We start from the raw sequence: 18414 nt of genomic DNA on the forward strand, positions 1-18414 counted from the left end.
AGGCTGCACAAGAAAAATCAGATCAAAAAGAAAAAAATGAGAAAAAAACAAGCAACAACAAAAAAGGTGAAGATACTTATGTTGTGATCCACATTTAATCACTAGTTCTCCTGGATGCAGATCACAAATCTATTGGGATTGGTGTGAATCACTTTTTTTGTTAAAAAAGCCAGCTCTTTCATAGTTGACCATCATATAGTCTTGTTGTTGCTGTGTACGATGATCTCCTAGTTCTGCTCATTTCACTCAGTATCAGTTCATTTAAGTCTGTCCAGGCCTCTCTGAAATTATCCTGCTGGTCATTTCTTACAGAACAATAATATTCCATAACATTTATATATCATAACTTATTCAGCCATTCTCCCACTGATGGGCATCCACTCAGTTTCCAGTTTCTTGCCACTATAAAAAGGGTTTCTACAAACATTCTTGCACATACAGGTCCCTTTTTCTCCTTTAAGATCTCTTTGGGATAAAAGCTCAGTAGAAATACTGCTGGGTCAAAGGGTATACACAGTTTATAGCTCTTTGGGTATAGTTCCAAATTGCTCTCCAGAATGGTCAGATCACTCCACAACTCCACCAACAATGTATTAGGAGTCCTAGTTCTCCCATATCCCCTCCAGCATTTATATTATCTTTGATGATGGACTTTTTTTGTTACAGAAACCCCTGAAAAGATACGTCTGTATTTTATGTAGAAGTCTATTAATTTTGCTTCTATAGTTAGTGTCAAGGTATCAAAAAAACAAACAAAAAAAAATGGGAAGAGGGGAGGATACAGAGTTCTAAGAATCACATAATTTTTAGATTGATAATAACCTTTAACCTATTAACAATAACCTATTACTTATCCAATGACCAAATAGATATACCCCTAAGAGAAGCCAAATCCTATTACTTTTGACACCTTTACCATAAACAAAACTTCAAGAAAGAAGGAACTCATGGTTAAATTGAAGAATAGCTCAGATACTCCTTGAAAAGTAAATAAAAGAATTGGTCAAATGGGCTTTATTGTATTCTACAAAGCTACAAGAGATACTTCCTAGGGACATTTAGTTATCATATATATATATATATATTTTTTTTTTTTAAATTTTACTTAATAATTACTTTATATTGACAGAATCCATGCCAGGGTAATTTTTTTTTTTTTTTACAACATTATCCCTTGCACTCGTTTCTGTTCCGATTTTTCCCCTCCTTCCCTCCACCCCCTCCCCTAGATGGCAAGCAGTTTTATATATGTTAGATATGTTTCAGTATATCCTAGATACAATATATGTTTGCAGAACCGAACAGTTCTCTTGTTGCACAGGGAGAATTGGATTCAGAAGGTAAAAATAACCCGGGAAGAAAAACAAAAATGCAGATAGTTCACATTTGTTTCCCAGTGTTCTTTCTTTGGGTGTAGCTGCTTCTGTCCGTCATTTATCAATTGAAACTCAGTTAGGTCTCTTTGTCAAAGAAATCCACTTCCATCAAAATATGTCCTCATACAATATCGTTGTCGAAGTGTATAATGATCTCCTGATTCTGCTCATTTAGTTATCATATATTGCAGTGCTAGTAGTAAATATTTGCAAAAAGATCACTATTAAAATAACTGCAATTATATGGTACCATCAGGTGCTGAGGATGACATAGTAAAGAAATTCTATGTAGAACCTCATAAAACCCACTCAATCAAATCAACATAATTCTTTGATGTTTAGCAATTTCACTGTAAATGTGGGAAAAGGTGATGGGGTGAAATATATAGGATAATATGGTTTATAAGAAAGAAACAAAGCCCAATACCTGTAGATTACTCAGAAGGTTTATACCTCTATGTTATGCACTTTTTTTTTTTTTTTTAAAGAGAAGGGATCAGTAGGAATTAGACATAGAAGCACAAAACAAAAAACATCTAGAAAAATAAAATTGATTACATTTTGACAGACAAGAAAAGATTGTTAAGGATGTGGGAATTATTCTTTTTTTTAAAATTTCATTTTTTATTATAGCTTTTTATATACAAAACATATGCATGGGTAATTTTTCAACATTGATTCTTGCAAAACCTTCTGTTCCAACTTTCCCCTCCTTCGCCCTCAACAGCAGGTAGTCCCATACATGGTAAATATGTCAAAGTATATGTTAAATACAATATATGTATACATATTTATAGTTAACTTGTTGCACAGGAAAGATCGGATTTAGAAAGAAAGCAAAAATAACCTGAGAAGAAAAAAACAAAAATGCAAGCAAACAATAACAGAAAGAGTGGAAATGTTATATTGTGGTCCATATTCATTTCTGTGGGAATTATTCTTGAGTCATCTATCTGTGTATAACACCACTGACATATCAGAGATAAGATTAGAATTTATAATGTATAAACACAAAGGACAATAATGAGAAAAATATATAATACATAATTAAGATTTAAACCTGATTTAAAACGGTCTATTGAAGACTGAAGATGTATAATAGAAATTATATTGACATAGACTATAATAACTTTATCCAGTTAAACTCAGGTAAAGTAATTGCTTCAATAAAGAAGTTGAAAAGAATATAAAAAGTGCCTTAACATACATTTGATTTACTTGCCAAAGAAGAAAGATGACATAATTGCTTCAATAAGGAGTTGAAAAGAACATAGAAAGTGCCTTAGGATACATCTGACTTGGCAAAAGGAGAAAGATGACTGCCAAAGGCAACACTGGATTAAAATAGAAAGTTTTTAATAAAATGTTGCAAAGGGTGACAGACAATTTTAAGCATCATCATCTCATCAAGTCCAGAGAAGTAGTACACAATCAAATCAGTCTAAAGAAAGCTTGGCAAGATGACCAAATAGACAAAGTTATCTCAGTCATTCAAGAATAAAAAAGACTTACAAATGGAAGAAAAGTAGAAAAGATCTGCAAAAATGATCACAATAAACTTTTTTTCCCCCGTCAAGGATATTAGAAATCCTACTCTTGGACTTTAACATCACAATCCCAAGATACTTATAGAGGAAACAAAAATAGGACTAAAGAGAACAATGATGGGAAAAGCTGATAGTTGGATCAAGTGTATAAAGATGAGATCAAACTAGATATGATACAATTGTGAGGGCATCAAGTTATCTAAAGGAGAAGATACCACAAATATGGAAAAATATCAGATTTTATTGATTTCAGCCTTCCCTTTCCCTCCCAAAAAAGTGCCTGAGAACCTCAACAAATACTGACCCACATGCTTACTCTCTCATCTATACAAAATTTTTTTGAGGGCCTCTATAAACCAACTGAGGATAACTTTTTGATGGGGAAGTCAGCAAGAAACAAGACTTTCAAAATTGTTATCTTTACCATTTCACAAATGAAACAGATATAAAGTCTCATTGTGATTGTTACTTAAATTTTTATTACCAAAAAAGCATTCAATGAAATAGAACAAAATGCCATTTTATAGACTCTTCTACAAGGAAGTCGTTTCCCATCCAAATATCAAGATCACTTAAGATTCCTTGGAAGATGTAATCAAGAGAAACAAGCACATTCAATGACCAGCTAAAAAGAAACACCAGTGAGGGTACAAAAACAGGTAGCTGCAACCACTCAAAGGAGTTTGGCCTGTCCATTTGTACAGGAAAGACTAAGTGGAAAAAGACCTGAGAGAAACATGGTGAGTTATGAGTATAGCATATTACTGATCATGACACATATGTAAGAAGTCACATAAAGGACATCATCCAGAAATTAATGACAGGAAAAGGAAAAGTTATCTAGCTAGAAAAAGGAATCCAGCTGTTGGATCTGGAAACAGGAAAATCTGGATTCAAATCATGTCTCAGATAATTACTAGCTTTGTCACCTGGGCAAGTCACTTAACCTCCATTTACCTCAGTTTCCTCATCTGCAAAATGGGGACAATAATAGCACCTGCCTCCTAGGGGAAACCTTAAAAAGTTGGTATCCACGGAATGTAGATTAAATGGAAGGCATATATAGCCCATTGGATAGAATTAGATAGACCTTTGGAAGATTTTAGACAAAAATAGCACAGGATGAGAAAGGGTGGGTAACTTGTGAGCTATACACAAGAAAGAAGCCACATCAATCAAATTATAAATACACTACAGTCTTGGTTTGCTTTTACCTTTCCCCCTAGAGGTTAACACACTATAGTGTTGGTCTATAAAGTGATACTTCATATTTGAATGAGAGACTAACACAGTTCAATTTAAATGTTTTTTTAAATAGTATTATAGACCATAGAATCATGAATTGGGAGCAGAAAGAGACTTTAGCAAACATCTCATTCAAATCCTTCATCCTCTGAGTCTAAATACAACCTCCTTTCCATTGCACTGTAACACCTCCTAATTAATGGATTTAAAAATGTACATTATTGATGTCATATTGTATCACAGGCATTTCTATATTTGTCATTTCTTATTTTTTTTTTCCTTAAGGATCAGACCTTAAACCTTCTTTGAGCTTAGCTTTTTCATGGCACCCAGAGTATGGGAATCCCTTTCCAAGATCTGCTTCTATTCTCTAATTCAATGGTTCTCAAAGTATGGTCTAGAGAATCCTGGGGAGCTCTGAAACACTTTTAGAAGGCCTACAAATTCAAAAATAGTTTTTATTTCCAATATGGTAAATGTCTATAAATATAATCCAGATAAACAAAAACGTTTTAGAGAGATCCTCAATAATTTTTAATAAGATAAAGATACTGAAAATAAAAGTTTGAGAACCACTGCTCTAATTCATACCCTCTGACAACCTTTCCACTACATGCCTTTTTTTCAAGCCTTTCTTAACTCCCAACTTATTGGGTGAGTATATTTGTCATTTCTTAAAGAGAAATAGTATTTTTTGGTTTTGTTCTTATTTAAATTTTTTTATTGTTCTTTTGTTTTTATCTCACACTTCAGATTTCCTTTTCCTCTTAGAAAGACATCTCTTATAACAAAAGATAAGAAAAGGAAAAGCAATACAGCAAAATTAACCAACATGTTAAAAAAAGTCTGGTATTATTAGCAGTATTCCTCACCCATAGCTTCCCACCTATGCAGAGAATCCTGAGGAGGTAGCTTCACATTGCTTTTCTTTGGAGCTAAACTTGGTCATTATGATTTCCCAGTATTGTTTCAATTATTTCATTATTATTTTCATGTACATTCCTGTAACTATAATTTTCCTGGATTATTGCAACAGTATGATGCTAAGTCTATGTGCCTCAAGTCTTTCCCCACTCCAATCCATCTGTCATTCAGTCACTAAAGTAATTTAAATAGCAAATTCCACCCACTCCTCTGCCCCTTAATTAATTTAGTGGCTCCCTAGTTTCTCTAAGATCAAATACAAAATCCATTGTTTGGCATTCAAAGCCCTTCATAATCCAGGCCATCCTACCTTTCTTATGTCTTATATTCAACATATATTTTTCAATTGGATGACTCTGGCCTCCTTGCTATTCTACAAGCAGGATACTCCATCTCTTATCTCTGGCATTTTCTCTGGCTGTCCCCCATTCTTTTGGCTATAGTTTCCTTTATGTCTCAACTAAAATCCTACCTTCTATAGGAAGCCTTCCTCATTCCCTTATTTCTAGCACCTTCTTATGTTAATTATTTCCTATTTATCCTGTCTATTACTTACTTGTACATATTTGCTTGCATGTTGTCTTTCTCCATCATGACCCCTCTGAGGATAGGGACTGTCTTTTGCCTCTTTTTGTGTCCTCTGAGCTTAATACAGTGCCTGGCACATAGTAGGTGCTTAATAAATTTTTATTGATACATTAAAAATAAAAAGAAACATATTTCTATGAATGGTTTTTAGACTAATGTCACACATACTTAATTTTTAGTGAAAAAATTATTTGGAAACAGCAGTCTTCAAGCTTTTCAGATTAATCATGTTTTTCATATACTTCAAATTTATACTGAATGCCTTCTTCTTCCTGGACATCAGTAAGAACACCTGGATATCTGAAAAAAAAAGGTATATGTATTAATAAATAATGTGACCCTCCTCAAAAATGTTAACTCTTTAAAGAAAGTATGTTAAAATTAGTATCTTGACAAAATATTACAATATGATATAAAAACAAAATAGAAAGTTGTCTTTTCTGTTATTTATTTTAATTTTATTCTGAATTTAAATCAAGGAGAGCAGATTTTGTAATATCTTCTTTGGTATCACTGTCAGAGAACAAATATAGGGCTGGATGGGGATTTAGACTTTATGTATATCACTTTTATCTCATTCATTTAATAGAAAAATATTTATTAAGAACCCAATATTTGTTGTGTGACCCCAAACAAGTTACTTAACCCAGACTGTCTCTAAAATACCCTCCTATATGTAGTTACAGTGCTGAGCAAAAAGCTAGTACTGAATAGAGTATTTGATCTATTGGACTGATACATGCTCCAAAATTCCAAATTTATAGCAGATTGGAGCTTTTGTCTCAGAATTATCTTTCTTTTGCAAATCTTTCCAGTTTCCTAATTCTTATTCTTGAGCTCTGTAAGCTCCATCACCCTAGCTCACAGGAGATTTAGGAATCTTTTCTTTTAAGACCCAGCTTAAGACTTATCATTTCTTTCCTTTTTTTTTTTTTTTAAATTATCATTTTTTTTTTTTTACCAATGTTCCTCCTCTCTGAATTCCTCTTATTTTTATGCCAATTACCACATAGATTAGCACTCAGCTATTTCCTACTTGTTTCATCTATATCTATTCTCTCTCTTTAGGCAAAGAAGCAGGTCTATAACATCTTACAACTCTTTGGTGATAACCTATTAATTGATGGACTCATTGAAGAGCATGTTACTTTTTAGGCAGAAAAAGTAAAACACATAATAATCAGAGAACTATCCTTTCTAAATTTGCTTTGAACAGTAGAGGCATGTTCTTACAAAGGAACTTAAGTTTTGTGCCATTGTTTGGTTTTTTAGAAATGTTTGATAACAACAATTTTTCAGCTTTTGTTTATTTGGAAAGTCACCAAAAACTTCATTTATATCCTTATGAAATTTTCAAGACATGTATCAAGCTGTCAATTTTTAAGACTAAGCAAAAAATGAATATGTGTCTTCTAAAAACATGAACAATCACCCTGAGAAATGAACCTTTTTTTTTTTAATCATTTCAATCAAGTAACAATGTAACTCAAAATAAAGATAAAACTTACTTTCATTTCAAACTTATTTTGTCCACTATTTTATTTCACTGTTTTTCTTGCTCTTCTTTTTCCAGCAGAATATGTTTGTTTTCTTTCTTACTGAACTTCTCATAGTATTTAAGTTCATACTTCTTCACTGAATTCATCACACTCTTGCAATACTTTTACCTGGGTATTTATTTGTCTTATCTTGGGGGTCAAACAGTAAATTTCAGGGAAAAGTAAGGACTGTCTTTTTATTCACCTCTGAATCATCAGTGCCTACCACATAGTAGAGTAGCAAATGAGATGAAATGAATTACAATCCATTTGTTTGTACAATAATTAAAACTACTACTCACTACAAATCGCTTAGCTTAACCACAATCTTAAATTTTCCTTTTTTCTAATCAGCAATAGATTCAAAGAGAGTACTCTTTGTTAGTAAACAACAAAGAACTTATCATGACTTAAGTAACTACTTGTTCAATAAGCAAAATGCAAGAATTAGCATTAAATGATAGAGATAGTTTGGTAAGTAGGCTTTATACTTATTAGAAATTGGGGGGATATATCCGTACTGTGTCTCTAAAAGAGACAGGTGCTACCTAAGCCAAAATAAAACTAGCCTGTTGATAAGAAAAACTTAATGAAAAACCGTGCAGAGAACCTTTTAAACTAGAAATTGGGAAAATGACCTTATTAGATCTGAGAGATTTTGATGACAAACTTAACTCAAGAAAATCATGTTTTTAAGATTGCTGACACAGACACACCCAGAGCTGACACATATGGGATATATCATAAAAATCACACTAAACTATGTAATATTTTTTTATACAAGAAATTTAAATAATAAAACAAGTAAACTGAAATGCTTGAATTTAACTAAAGACCTTCTTGTAATTGGCATTTTAAAAACTTGCTAGAAGGGATAGCTAATGGTACTATTTGGAAAGTCAGTTATAAGAAGAAATGTATTATTATGAAAATTATCCAAAAAAAATTACAATGGCATAAAATCTTATAACACAAAGGAAATACTAGAAAATACCTGAGGGTATAAATGGTTCACTTAAACAGTAAGAATTTGGTTAACAGGGTTATTTATTGAACTAAAATTCAGAAGACCAGAATATTTCTGATATTAACTGAGGTGAAAGATTGATCATATGCAAAAATATATGCCTCATTCTTCAATGTGGGAATGTTCTCCATATTTGTTACAAGATTTTTGGTTTTCTTTTTCTTACTGCAGAGAGGTCAGGGAAGGGGATGGAGATGGGAGAGAGAAAATAATACTGGTGTATTGAAAATAAAAAGTAAACAAACCCCAAACAAACTAAAAATCACAAAAAAAATTCTGGGTACCATTGTCAGCAATGGGAAACAACAGAAAATAAGACAATATGATTTAAAAGAATTAGATGGCATGATCGCCCCTGTGGCTTGAACATCTTATGACTCTATGATCTCTATGCTGAGAATACTCAATGGCAGGATCAATAACTTTCAAGAATACTTTAAAAATGCCCAGCAACTTCCTTTTTTTCCATCCATGAATGAAAGTAAGAATGATTTGAAATACTAATTATGAAGTCAAGACTCAAGAAAATTATTTGACAATGACTTAGATAATAATGATGATTTTGGAGAAAGTATAAACCTGTGTTGTCTCTTTTTTAAAATAAAACACCTTAGGAGCCTGTACATTTTTGAAATAATTTTTTTGGAATGACCTTCAGTCACAAAAATTAGAAATTGTTTCAGTGTACTACCCAGAAACAAAAACAATAACAAAAAATGGAATTGTTTAGACTGATCATTTACCATTTCTTTATAGACTTGGCTAAAATAACTTAGCTATTTCTAAGAATCAAATTTGCCTTTCACAGTTTAAATATTTGCCACCACTAAGTATAGTCAAGAGGATGTGCTTCAGGTTCTGAAGGAAACTGCAAAAGATGATGTCCAAAAGTATAGGCAATAACTATAGCCTTACTGGAATAAATATATTTTTTCTTAAGGAATTACTTTGAAGGGGATACCTTTCTCCTAAAAATAGAATCAAAAATGGAAAAGAATCAAACTCTGAAAAACAATGAAAGAAAGTTGAAGATGTTTCACTTTCTTGTAATAGTTGATCTAAGATTGGTAAAAGCTATAAAAAGCTTTTCCAATCCATACTTCCTTACATACATATAACTCTTGAGCTCAAAGTCTTTCAGTGGCTTCCCACCTCCAGAGTCATTCCTGAAACCACCATCCACAGCCAATCTCTGCCAAAAAAGACCTTCCTTTCTTTCAAGTCCAAATTTGAGTTACTACCTTGTTAATGACTGTTCCCTAATCTCTATAATGTTGATGACCGTTTCCTAAATTTTTTCACAGCACCTTTCCTGGATCTATTTTTGAACTTTTTTTTTTTTTTTTTTGCTCAGCAACAAGGAGAGTGCCTCACACACAATTAGTATTTTGTCTGTTGAATGAACTGACTAAATGGAGACTCAGAAGATATACATACACATATTAAATATATTTGTAACAGATTAGAATAATACACATGCACACACACTCCTTAGAAAACTTTCTTTTAAGACTAGATAAGACATAAACAATTTCATGTAATTGCTCTAAGTAGCTCAATAATATAGTCACTATTCATCTGAGTTATATTAAAATCAATCATATAAGACCATAAAATTATCAGTAATTTTTAATGCTTTTAAGTTGACCTTCATATATTAAGTGTTTAATAAATATTTTTGACTTGAACAGAATAGGTTACAAAATATTAATGTCTATATATTATAAATTCATATCAAAGCCAAAACCAAGAAAAACTAACTGCAAATAAAACATGCTTTCAATTACCCTTTAGTGTAAAGTTCAAGGAAATCTTCTGATGATAACTTACTCTGGGAGAAGTTTATATTTCTTTAGATCAATTTCTGGAAAAAATGTATCACACTCAAATTCTTGCAAAATTCTTGTCACAAATAGTCGCTGATGACCAGGTTTCTCCATTGCTTCCTTTAAAAAGAAGACAAAAAAAAAAAATGAAATAAATGGATTAGCTACCTAATACAACCTGAGGGAGTGGTACTGGGAATAAATCACTGGGCAGTTAGGTAGTACAGTGGATAGAGCACCAGGACTGGAGTCAGAAAGACTCATCTTTCTGGGCAATCAATCTTGTTTACTTCAGTTTTCCTATTTGTCAAATAAGCAGTAAAAGGAAATGGCAAACCACTCCCAGTATTGAAAAGAAAAAATTCTCTTTTTCAAGAGAAACCAAATGGGGCCACAGAGAATTAGATGTGACTGAAGTGACTGACAACCAAAGACACTAAAGAAGAATATAGCTTGGTGAGAGGTGAGGAGTTTGTATTAACGATTTTATCTATCGTTCTAAATATCTGACAAGACACATATTGGTGATCTATAGAATACCCCATTTAAATGTCTTAACTTATGGTTTCATATTTCCTTAGGTTGGTGCTATGCTCGCACTGGTTGTGGCTAAAGCAATATTAATGATAAGAATGGGAAGCTACCAGCGATCTAATCTTTTGACCAGCATCATGCTTTATAAACACTTCTATTTGTGATGCAAAAAAAAAAAAAATGAAATTAAAACCAACTCATTTTGTTACTTGTTTCCAAAAAATTGGTAGAGGAAGGAAGAAAGGGGAAATCAATTGTTAACAATTTCCAGATTATCTGTGATTTCAATGAGCTATATACTTTTTTCTGCCTGTGCTTCATAATAATGACAGCATTTATACAGTTTTTTAATGTTTAAAAAGCATCTTCCAAATATTATTTTTTTGGTATAATAGTCCTGGGATATAGCTACTATTATTATATCTGTTTTACAAATGAGGAAACAGGCCAACAGAAGTTAAGTGATTTATTTAGTCATACAACTTGTAAATATTTGAGGCTAGAACTCAGATCTTTCTGACTTCAATCTATCTATAAGTCAAATAGCATTATTTGCTATAGAAATAGAAAAGTTCTGGAACTGAATTTAAAAGAGTTTCTTATTTTTATTTTTGTTTAGGCAATGATTGGAAAAATGTTCTGGTTCTTCTAGAAATTCTAGATGTCTTTAAATGTGGCTTGTTGAATAGTAATGTGATACAAGTACCATTTTATAGAAATTTCAATTCATTTCATAAATATTTACTGAGTATCTATTACATGGAAAATATCACGATAATGCTAATGATTAAAAAAATTTTTTTTAGCTTAATGTTTCTAGTCTGTGACACAATGTTAGCAGGTTAGTAGTAACTATTGAATTGAAGATAGTCTGCCTTTAGTAACATTCTAAGAGTTAACTGACTGAAACTTGGAACATTTTTCTCAAGAGAAACAACAGCATAAATGTGAGTTAGATTCTTAGCTAAATCACAAAGACCTGTATACCTTGTTTACTATTATAATGGAATAATACAAATTAGCTGTAAAACTATCAATTAAATTAAAAAATAAAAACTATAAGAATTTTAAAAATAAATTCTGATTGCTAATTATTGTAGAAAATACAAATTTTCTAAATAGAAGAAAATGAGGATGTGGATATCACCTTTGTAGAGATTCTGAATGGTACTTCTGGGTACTTTCAAGGGGTTTAAAATGTTGATGGCATTGTTTCTTTATTATGCTTAAATTTGTTCTCCACACTTATAGCTTTCCTTTTCCTTGACAGCACTATTCTTATGCTTATTAGTCACAAGAGATTAATTTTCTAACTCACAATTAAAATGGAGATGAACAAAGAAGATAAGAAAACCCGAAAGATAATTTTTTTCTGAGCTAAGTGGGCCAAATATTAGATTATTATAGGACTGCATATTAATAGCTAAAAAGGACCTCAGAACTTGGTGCAATCCTCCATTTTAAAGATAAGAAAAGTGAGAAAATCAGAGAGATTAATCATAGAGATTTTTTTATAATCACACTAGTAAGAGTGCATTTGAATCCAAATCCTGACTGTAAATTCAACGCTCTTTTCCTATGTTCCAGAGGGAGCTTAAAGAGGATGTAATTGTGTTATATGGTAAAAAGACTAGCTGAAGTATAATTATGCATTGACATGTGAAGAAAAATGGAGAGATGATGGTATGGTAACATTTCAGAGGAGGAAGAAAGCTATAGGAAGAAACAGTGGACAGAGATATTTTCCCATGTTAATCACTAGGTGAATCTTTTGGCCTCCTATAGCTTGATTTATTGTTTCAAAAAATATCTGAGGACTTGTAGGATGGGCATTATTGCTTATTCTTAGTGATAGGAAGGTAAGGAGGAGAATGGGTTCAGTATGTTATAGCCTAAGGCTTGTGAGGAAAGACTTTGGGCAACCAGCTACTCACAGTATAGGCTATTTCCAAGTGAGATTCAGCCAAGCCAAGGGATTTATTTATTTAGCCAAGGATTATTCTATTCCATAAGGTACCATGGTAGGCCCTGCTAGAGATACAAAGATTCATAAAACAGAATCTTCCACCCTAAAGGAGTTTCTGATTTAATAGGAGAGAGAACCCATTCTATCTTCTATAATAGTTTAAGATGATAATAATAGCTAGCATTTATACTCTATTTTCATGTTTGCATAGCACTTTCATGGCTTTCTCTCCTCTATGTGAATCTAAATAATATATGGAAAATTCTTTGCAAATCTTAATGTAAATGTGAGCTAGTATATTGTAACAGTCTAAACTATTATATATTGTCCTATAACATTTCAGTATAATATTATAATATAGCATAACAGTTCACATTTACATAAGGTTTTAAGGTTTTCGAGGAACTTATATTATTTCATTTGCTCCTCATAACTATCCTGGGAGAGAGAAAGATTATTATTCCCATTTCATAGATGAGGGATCCAAAGCACATAGATAAGAGAGGCACACAAAAAGAATTATGGGAATTTGGATGAGGGAGAATTAGGAGAAGCTTCCTGAAAACCTTGAACCTTGAAAGCTAGGTAGCACTTACCATTTATACACAGAGAAAAGTAGTCCAGGTAGGGAAGATAGTATGAGCAAAGGTAGACAATTGTGTGTGTTAATCACACAGATAACAGGAATAATAAAGAAATTTATTATTAGGGTTAAGAAATAGATAAAGGAACAAGCTAGTGATAAAAATATTCATATGGCATCTGAAGATACTGTTTTAAGAAGTATGACTAGCAGCATACTCCCTATCTCTTTTTTTAAACTTTATTTTTTTTTTTTTGAGAATTTTTAAAAATTAGGGTGGGAATTCCATGTTTTCTTTCACAACATGACTTTTATGGAAATGTTTTGTATAACTTCACATGTGGTTTCTTAATGGGGGCTGGCTGGGGGTCACGATAAGAGAGAATCTGGAACGGGAAAAAATTTTAAAAACAAATGTAAAAAAATTGTTTTAAATGTAAATAGAAAAAAATATTAAATAAATAAGTTTAAAAATGTATGTTTTCTAGTATGATCAGAGAATTGGATAAACTGTGAAACAGGACACTAATTAGGAAATTGTTACAAGTAAAAAGTGAGATATAAAGGGCTAGGACTAGGGAATAGATAATACAGAAATAGAGAAGAATGGTCTGAGTGGGAGAACATTTCAGAGAAAAACACAATAGAACTTGGTGACAATATAAGTACAAGACAAGAGAGAGGGGTATAGGTTTCCAGATTATGATGAAAAAAAAAATTAGCAGTGCTACTAATCCAAAAGGAATTGTTAGGAAGTTGAGTGCATAGGAGACGAATCAGTTTCAGACACAGTGATGATGAGATACACAAGTAGAAATGCCATACAGATAGGCATTTGGAAATATGAGAGAAGTCTGGACTAAGATAAAGTCTTCATCTTCCTAATAGGTAGTAGAGTGGCATAGTGGATACAGCACTAGATTGGGAATCAGGAACACCTGAGTTCAAAACCTTCCTCAGACCATTAGTGACTTTTTTCTTAGCTTCAGTTTTCCTACCTGTAAAATGAGGATAATAATAGCACTTGCCTCACAGTATCTGTCTTCTTTTAAACCTTAAAGCCTTAAGTAAATGTGAACTAATTTTATAGTATTACATATTAACATTATATCATACTATATACTATATCATATAACAACATAATAGTTCTAGTTACTTTATTATACTAGCTCACATTTATATAAAAATTTAAGATTTGGAAAAAACCATTCCGTACATTATTTTGAGATAATAATTAAAAAGCTATGAAAGTGAATGAGCCATCAAAGGAGAATAGGTTGACTTTTTTTTTTAAGAGGTTATTCTTTTCACCTCTGGGTAATGATTGTTAATTGTAGATAAGGAAACATTCTCTTGCCAATTTTTTTTTTTTTTAAGCCAGTTTAGAAGGTCTCTTTTTTATTTACAATCAGGCGTTTAGTCTAAAGACTGACTATACCACATGTACATATGGAGAAAGGGTTTTTTTTTTTTTTAATAAGTTAAAAAAAGTCAATTGGTATCTTTACTCAAATCTGACTAGTGCTTTTGTATTTCAGTTATCTTTTTAAACAATGAGGAGCTTACCTGCCTCACAGTCCTTATAACTACACTTTGCCATATGTTGTTAATGACTATGCCAAAGACTCAATAGAAACTTATTCATGGAACATTAATCCAATGATCCTAAAAGCAGCACTGCTGAGAAAAAGAGAGTTTTCAGAGAAACAACTTCACAAATGGTGGGTTTCTGAAAATGCTAAAAAGGAAAGAAATAATATTTCCTAAAAATAATTCCATAATTGTTTTGGAAAGGATGGATCTTAAAGCAACTAGCATATGAACATCATTGATGTCCTTTTGAACCTGTGTTAAGGCCTGGTCATAAGGCCAAATTTAAAGTCGTGCAAATTTTATTTTTCTATTTCTGAGGCCTTACTTATGGCCTTGTACCCTGCATTTCAACAGGCTGTCTATTATAGTGGAAGAAAAAAATGAGGAATTTTGACAGGACCATGGAAAAATTTAGTTATTTCTTGTTATTTAGTAGGGAAATCTAATGTTATATAACACAGTACTACAAAGGACCTAAATCTTTTGGTGGATTAGCATATTTTTTTCTAGCTTAATTTTTAAACAACATATTAATTGATGGTCACAAGATATCACATTAACACCTAAGATGACTGGCAGCTATCCAACCTAGAGGCACAATCAGATGTATGCTGGTATATATTTAACAAATTCTCAGAATAAAAAAAATTTTATGCACAACAAATGTTTATGTTTACCCTGTATTAACATTATCTCCATCCTTTTCTGAAGTCCAGGCAATCAATAAAACAAGACTTCATTTGTAATGTTTGCCAATTTCTAAGGTGTAAATACTTACACAGAAAATTTAACATGCTTCCTATGAATTGGCTCCAATATACTCCCAAATATATCAATCTGGATATATGTTGGGCTTAATAATGATAACATTTTATCCTAGCATTAAAGAGTGCCTACTATGTGCCAGATACTATACTGAGCACTTTACAAATATTATTTCATTTAACCTTAAAGCAACTCTGGAAAGTAGGTGATAGTATAATATTAAATTTAGGAAATTGAAGCAAGAAATTGCTGTAGAAGAAACTGAGGCATACAGGATTAAGTGATTTGCCCAGGGTCCCACTGCTAGTTGTGTCTGAGGTCATATTTGAACTCAAGTTTTCCTGACTCCACCCAGCGGTCTCTCTATTATGTCACATAGCTAAATTTTAGCTATAAATAAATTAGCTATAAATAAAATTTTAATAAATACTGCAATTATAAGTATTTAAAAATTTCAAAGAAACCTTTTCTCAAGATGAATTCAGTATTCAACTCAACAAACATTTACTAAATGGCTACTTGTACGAGATCCCATATTAGTGTTACAAAAACAAAAATGGAAAGTCCTTATCCATAAGGCATTTATGTTCTATTGACTGGGATGCAGACACAGGTTAAAACAGAGCATATTCCAAGTAATTTAAAGAAGGCTACAGTTCCAATAATGGGAGAGGGAAGGGGGAAGAAGTCCCAGGATGGGCCCTGAGTAATTGCGACACCAACCATCATTTTATTGATTGTGGCTAGCCTAATTGATAAAATGACTAAGTTACTCAGAAACTCTGTCTTTCAGAGTTCTTCACTTATGACAATATCATAGGATTGTCAGGAGAATCAAATGAGATAATGGCTATAAGAAAGGTGGTCCTTGAACTCAGGTAAAAATGAGCTTTGAAAAAGGGGAGAAAAATGAAGATAACTGCTTTTCTCTATTCTTTTTCAGTTGTTAGACAGCTGCTCAAATAATTTTTTTTTTTAGTAGGAAATGGAAATAGTGGGAGATTTTGGCTTATGTAGAGAACTGGCTTAGAGAATTCCTGTTGTGGAAAATTATATGTAATTTTTACCCTAAGAACATTGCCTGGGGCATTGAGAGACGTTAAATGACCCATACTGGGTCCCATTGGTAGTATATATGAGGAAAACATTTGAACCTATTTTCCTGATTCCTGAGATTTGCTTTCTACATTGCCTCTCCATCAAATAACATTATACTTTTACCTTTTAAACTAATTTTAAAGAACATAATGAAAGTCCTCTTTAATGTTAAAGTTGGAAAAGACTTTAGTGAAAGAAAATGAGGCTTATTTTCAGAGGTGTGCTGAAGACAGTTTAAATAGGCCCCTGGTTACATTTTCATTGTGCACACTACATTTTGGAAATGCTACAAATGAGGGCTTGATTTACTATTTTGTTAATTATGTAGATTTAAGATGTGGGGGGAAAATGAGTATTTACCAGCACACCCTATTTGAAAGATTAGAATCATCTACTTTTAAACCAAGTTTGGCATGAAGAAAAATAAAGGGATCTGGGTTAATCAGAAAATTTCCCCTAAAAATGTTATTAAAAAAAAAAGGAATTAAGAGCATCCATTCTGTGATTATGACTACTGACCACTTGGTAAATCCTTTCCCAATATTATTATATTAAAATTATATAATAACATTATTAGTCTGGGTCAAGCTACTTCTAGAAAAACTAATGTATTTGTTATCAATGACACATGTTGACCAAATTAGGAGAATCATATCTCAATCAGACCACTAGGGTTGGATCACAGGGAATGCAGGATAGCAGTGAAGGCAAGTTTTATTTCTCAGGGAAAAATCTAGAATGGCTTTTAAATTTGGAATATTAAAAATAATAGGAAAAAGATGGTTCCATAAAACCACAAAACACTATTTAAAATTCTACTCTTTAAAATGTAAATGGCTCAAATAAACATAGTCTGATATGAAGAATGATTTATTTGAAGCAAATAATTTTAAATCAAGCTAACTAAGAAAAAGTGGTAACTTTTCAAAAGAAAGCTTTCAAATCACAATGGTTGCGATTAAGGACAGTGGAGGAGGAATTTCTGATTTAGAAATGGGGCTTTAGTTTTCATTATACTCACATTTCATTCACACATGCAAAGGGAAAATTTAAAAATGCAAATTGTCAGCATTTTGTTCTTGAAGATAAAAATGTTTAAAAATCTCTTGTTCCTCATTCTTTTTCTTATTAAAAAAAAAACAGAAAATAGAACTTATGTTTTGTTAAAAGCCTTTTCTGTGTGTCTCTTGACATAATCACGTGATTTTTGTTATTCTGTTATTAATATGGTCAATCATTTGTAGTTTTCCCAATACTGAACCAGCTCTTGTATTCCTGGTATAAATACAACCTGGTCAGAACATAACATTTTTGTGATGTATTGCTGTAATCCCTTTACTGATATTTTATTTAAAATTTTTTGCATCAATGTTCATTAGTAATATTGGATCTATGGTTTTCTTTTTCTGTTTTGACTCCCTTTGGTTTAGTTAGCAAAAACATATTTGATTGACAGAAGAAATTTTATAAAGTCCCATCTTTTGCTATCTTTGCAAATGCTTATGTAATACTGGAATTGTTTTTTGAACTTTTGATAAAATTCACTTGTGAATCCATCTACTCCTGGTAGATTTTTTCCTTTGGATGCTCATTTATAACTTCTTCAATTCTTTTTTCTGAAATTTCTTTATTTCTTGGAATCTGGCTGTTCTGTTAGATTTTCTGGCATACAGTTGCACAAAATAGTTTCTAATAACTTCCTTTATTTCTTTTCCATTTGTTTTGAATCCTCTTTCTTCATTTTTGATACTGATAACTTGGTTTTCTTCTTTTTTAATCAAATTAGCAAATATTTTATCTATTT

General features: G+C 31.9%; 1 protein-coding gene across 1 annotated transcript in view; it reads right to left on the reverse strand.

The window, feature by feature from the left end:
* Positions 1–5760: 5760 nt before the first annotated feature.
* DHFR (dihydrofolate reductase) overlaps positions 5761–18414 on the reverse strand; it is a 33574-nt gene continuing 20920 nt past the window's right edge. The window contains exons 5-6 of the mRNA XM_051992802.1: positions 10076–10191; positions 5761–5980 (exon numbers count right to left, since the gene is read on the reverse strand). Coding sequence (XP_051848762.1) covers positions 5902–5980; positions 10076–10191 — 195 coding nt within the window. The 3' untranslated portion in view covers positions 5761–5901. The remainder of the gene's footprint in view (positions 5981–10075; positions 10192–18414) is intronic.

The sequence above is a fragment of the Antechinus flavipes genome, chromosome 1 (genome assembly GCF_016432865.1).
Source record: "Antechinus flavipes isolate AdamAnt ecotype Samford, QLD, Australia chromosome 1, AdamAnt_v2, whole genome shotgun sequence".
In the NCBI taxonomy this organism is placed as follows: Eukaryota; Metazoa; Chordata; class Mammalia; order Dasyuromorphia; family Dasyuridae; genus Antechinus; species Antechinus flavipes.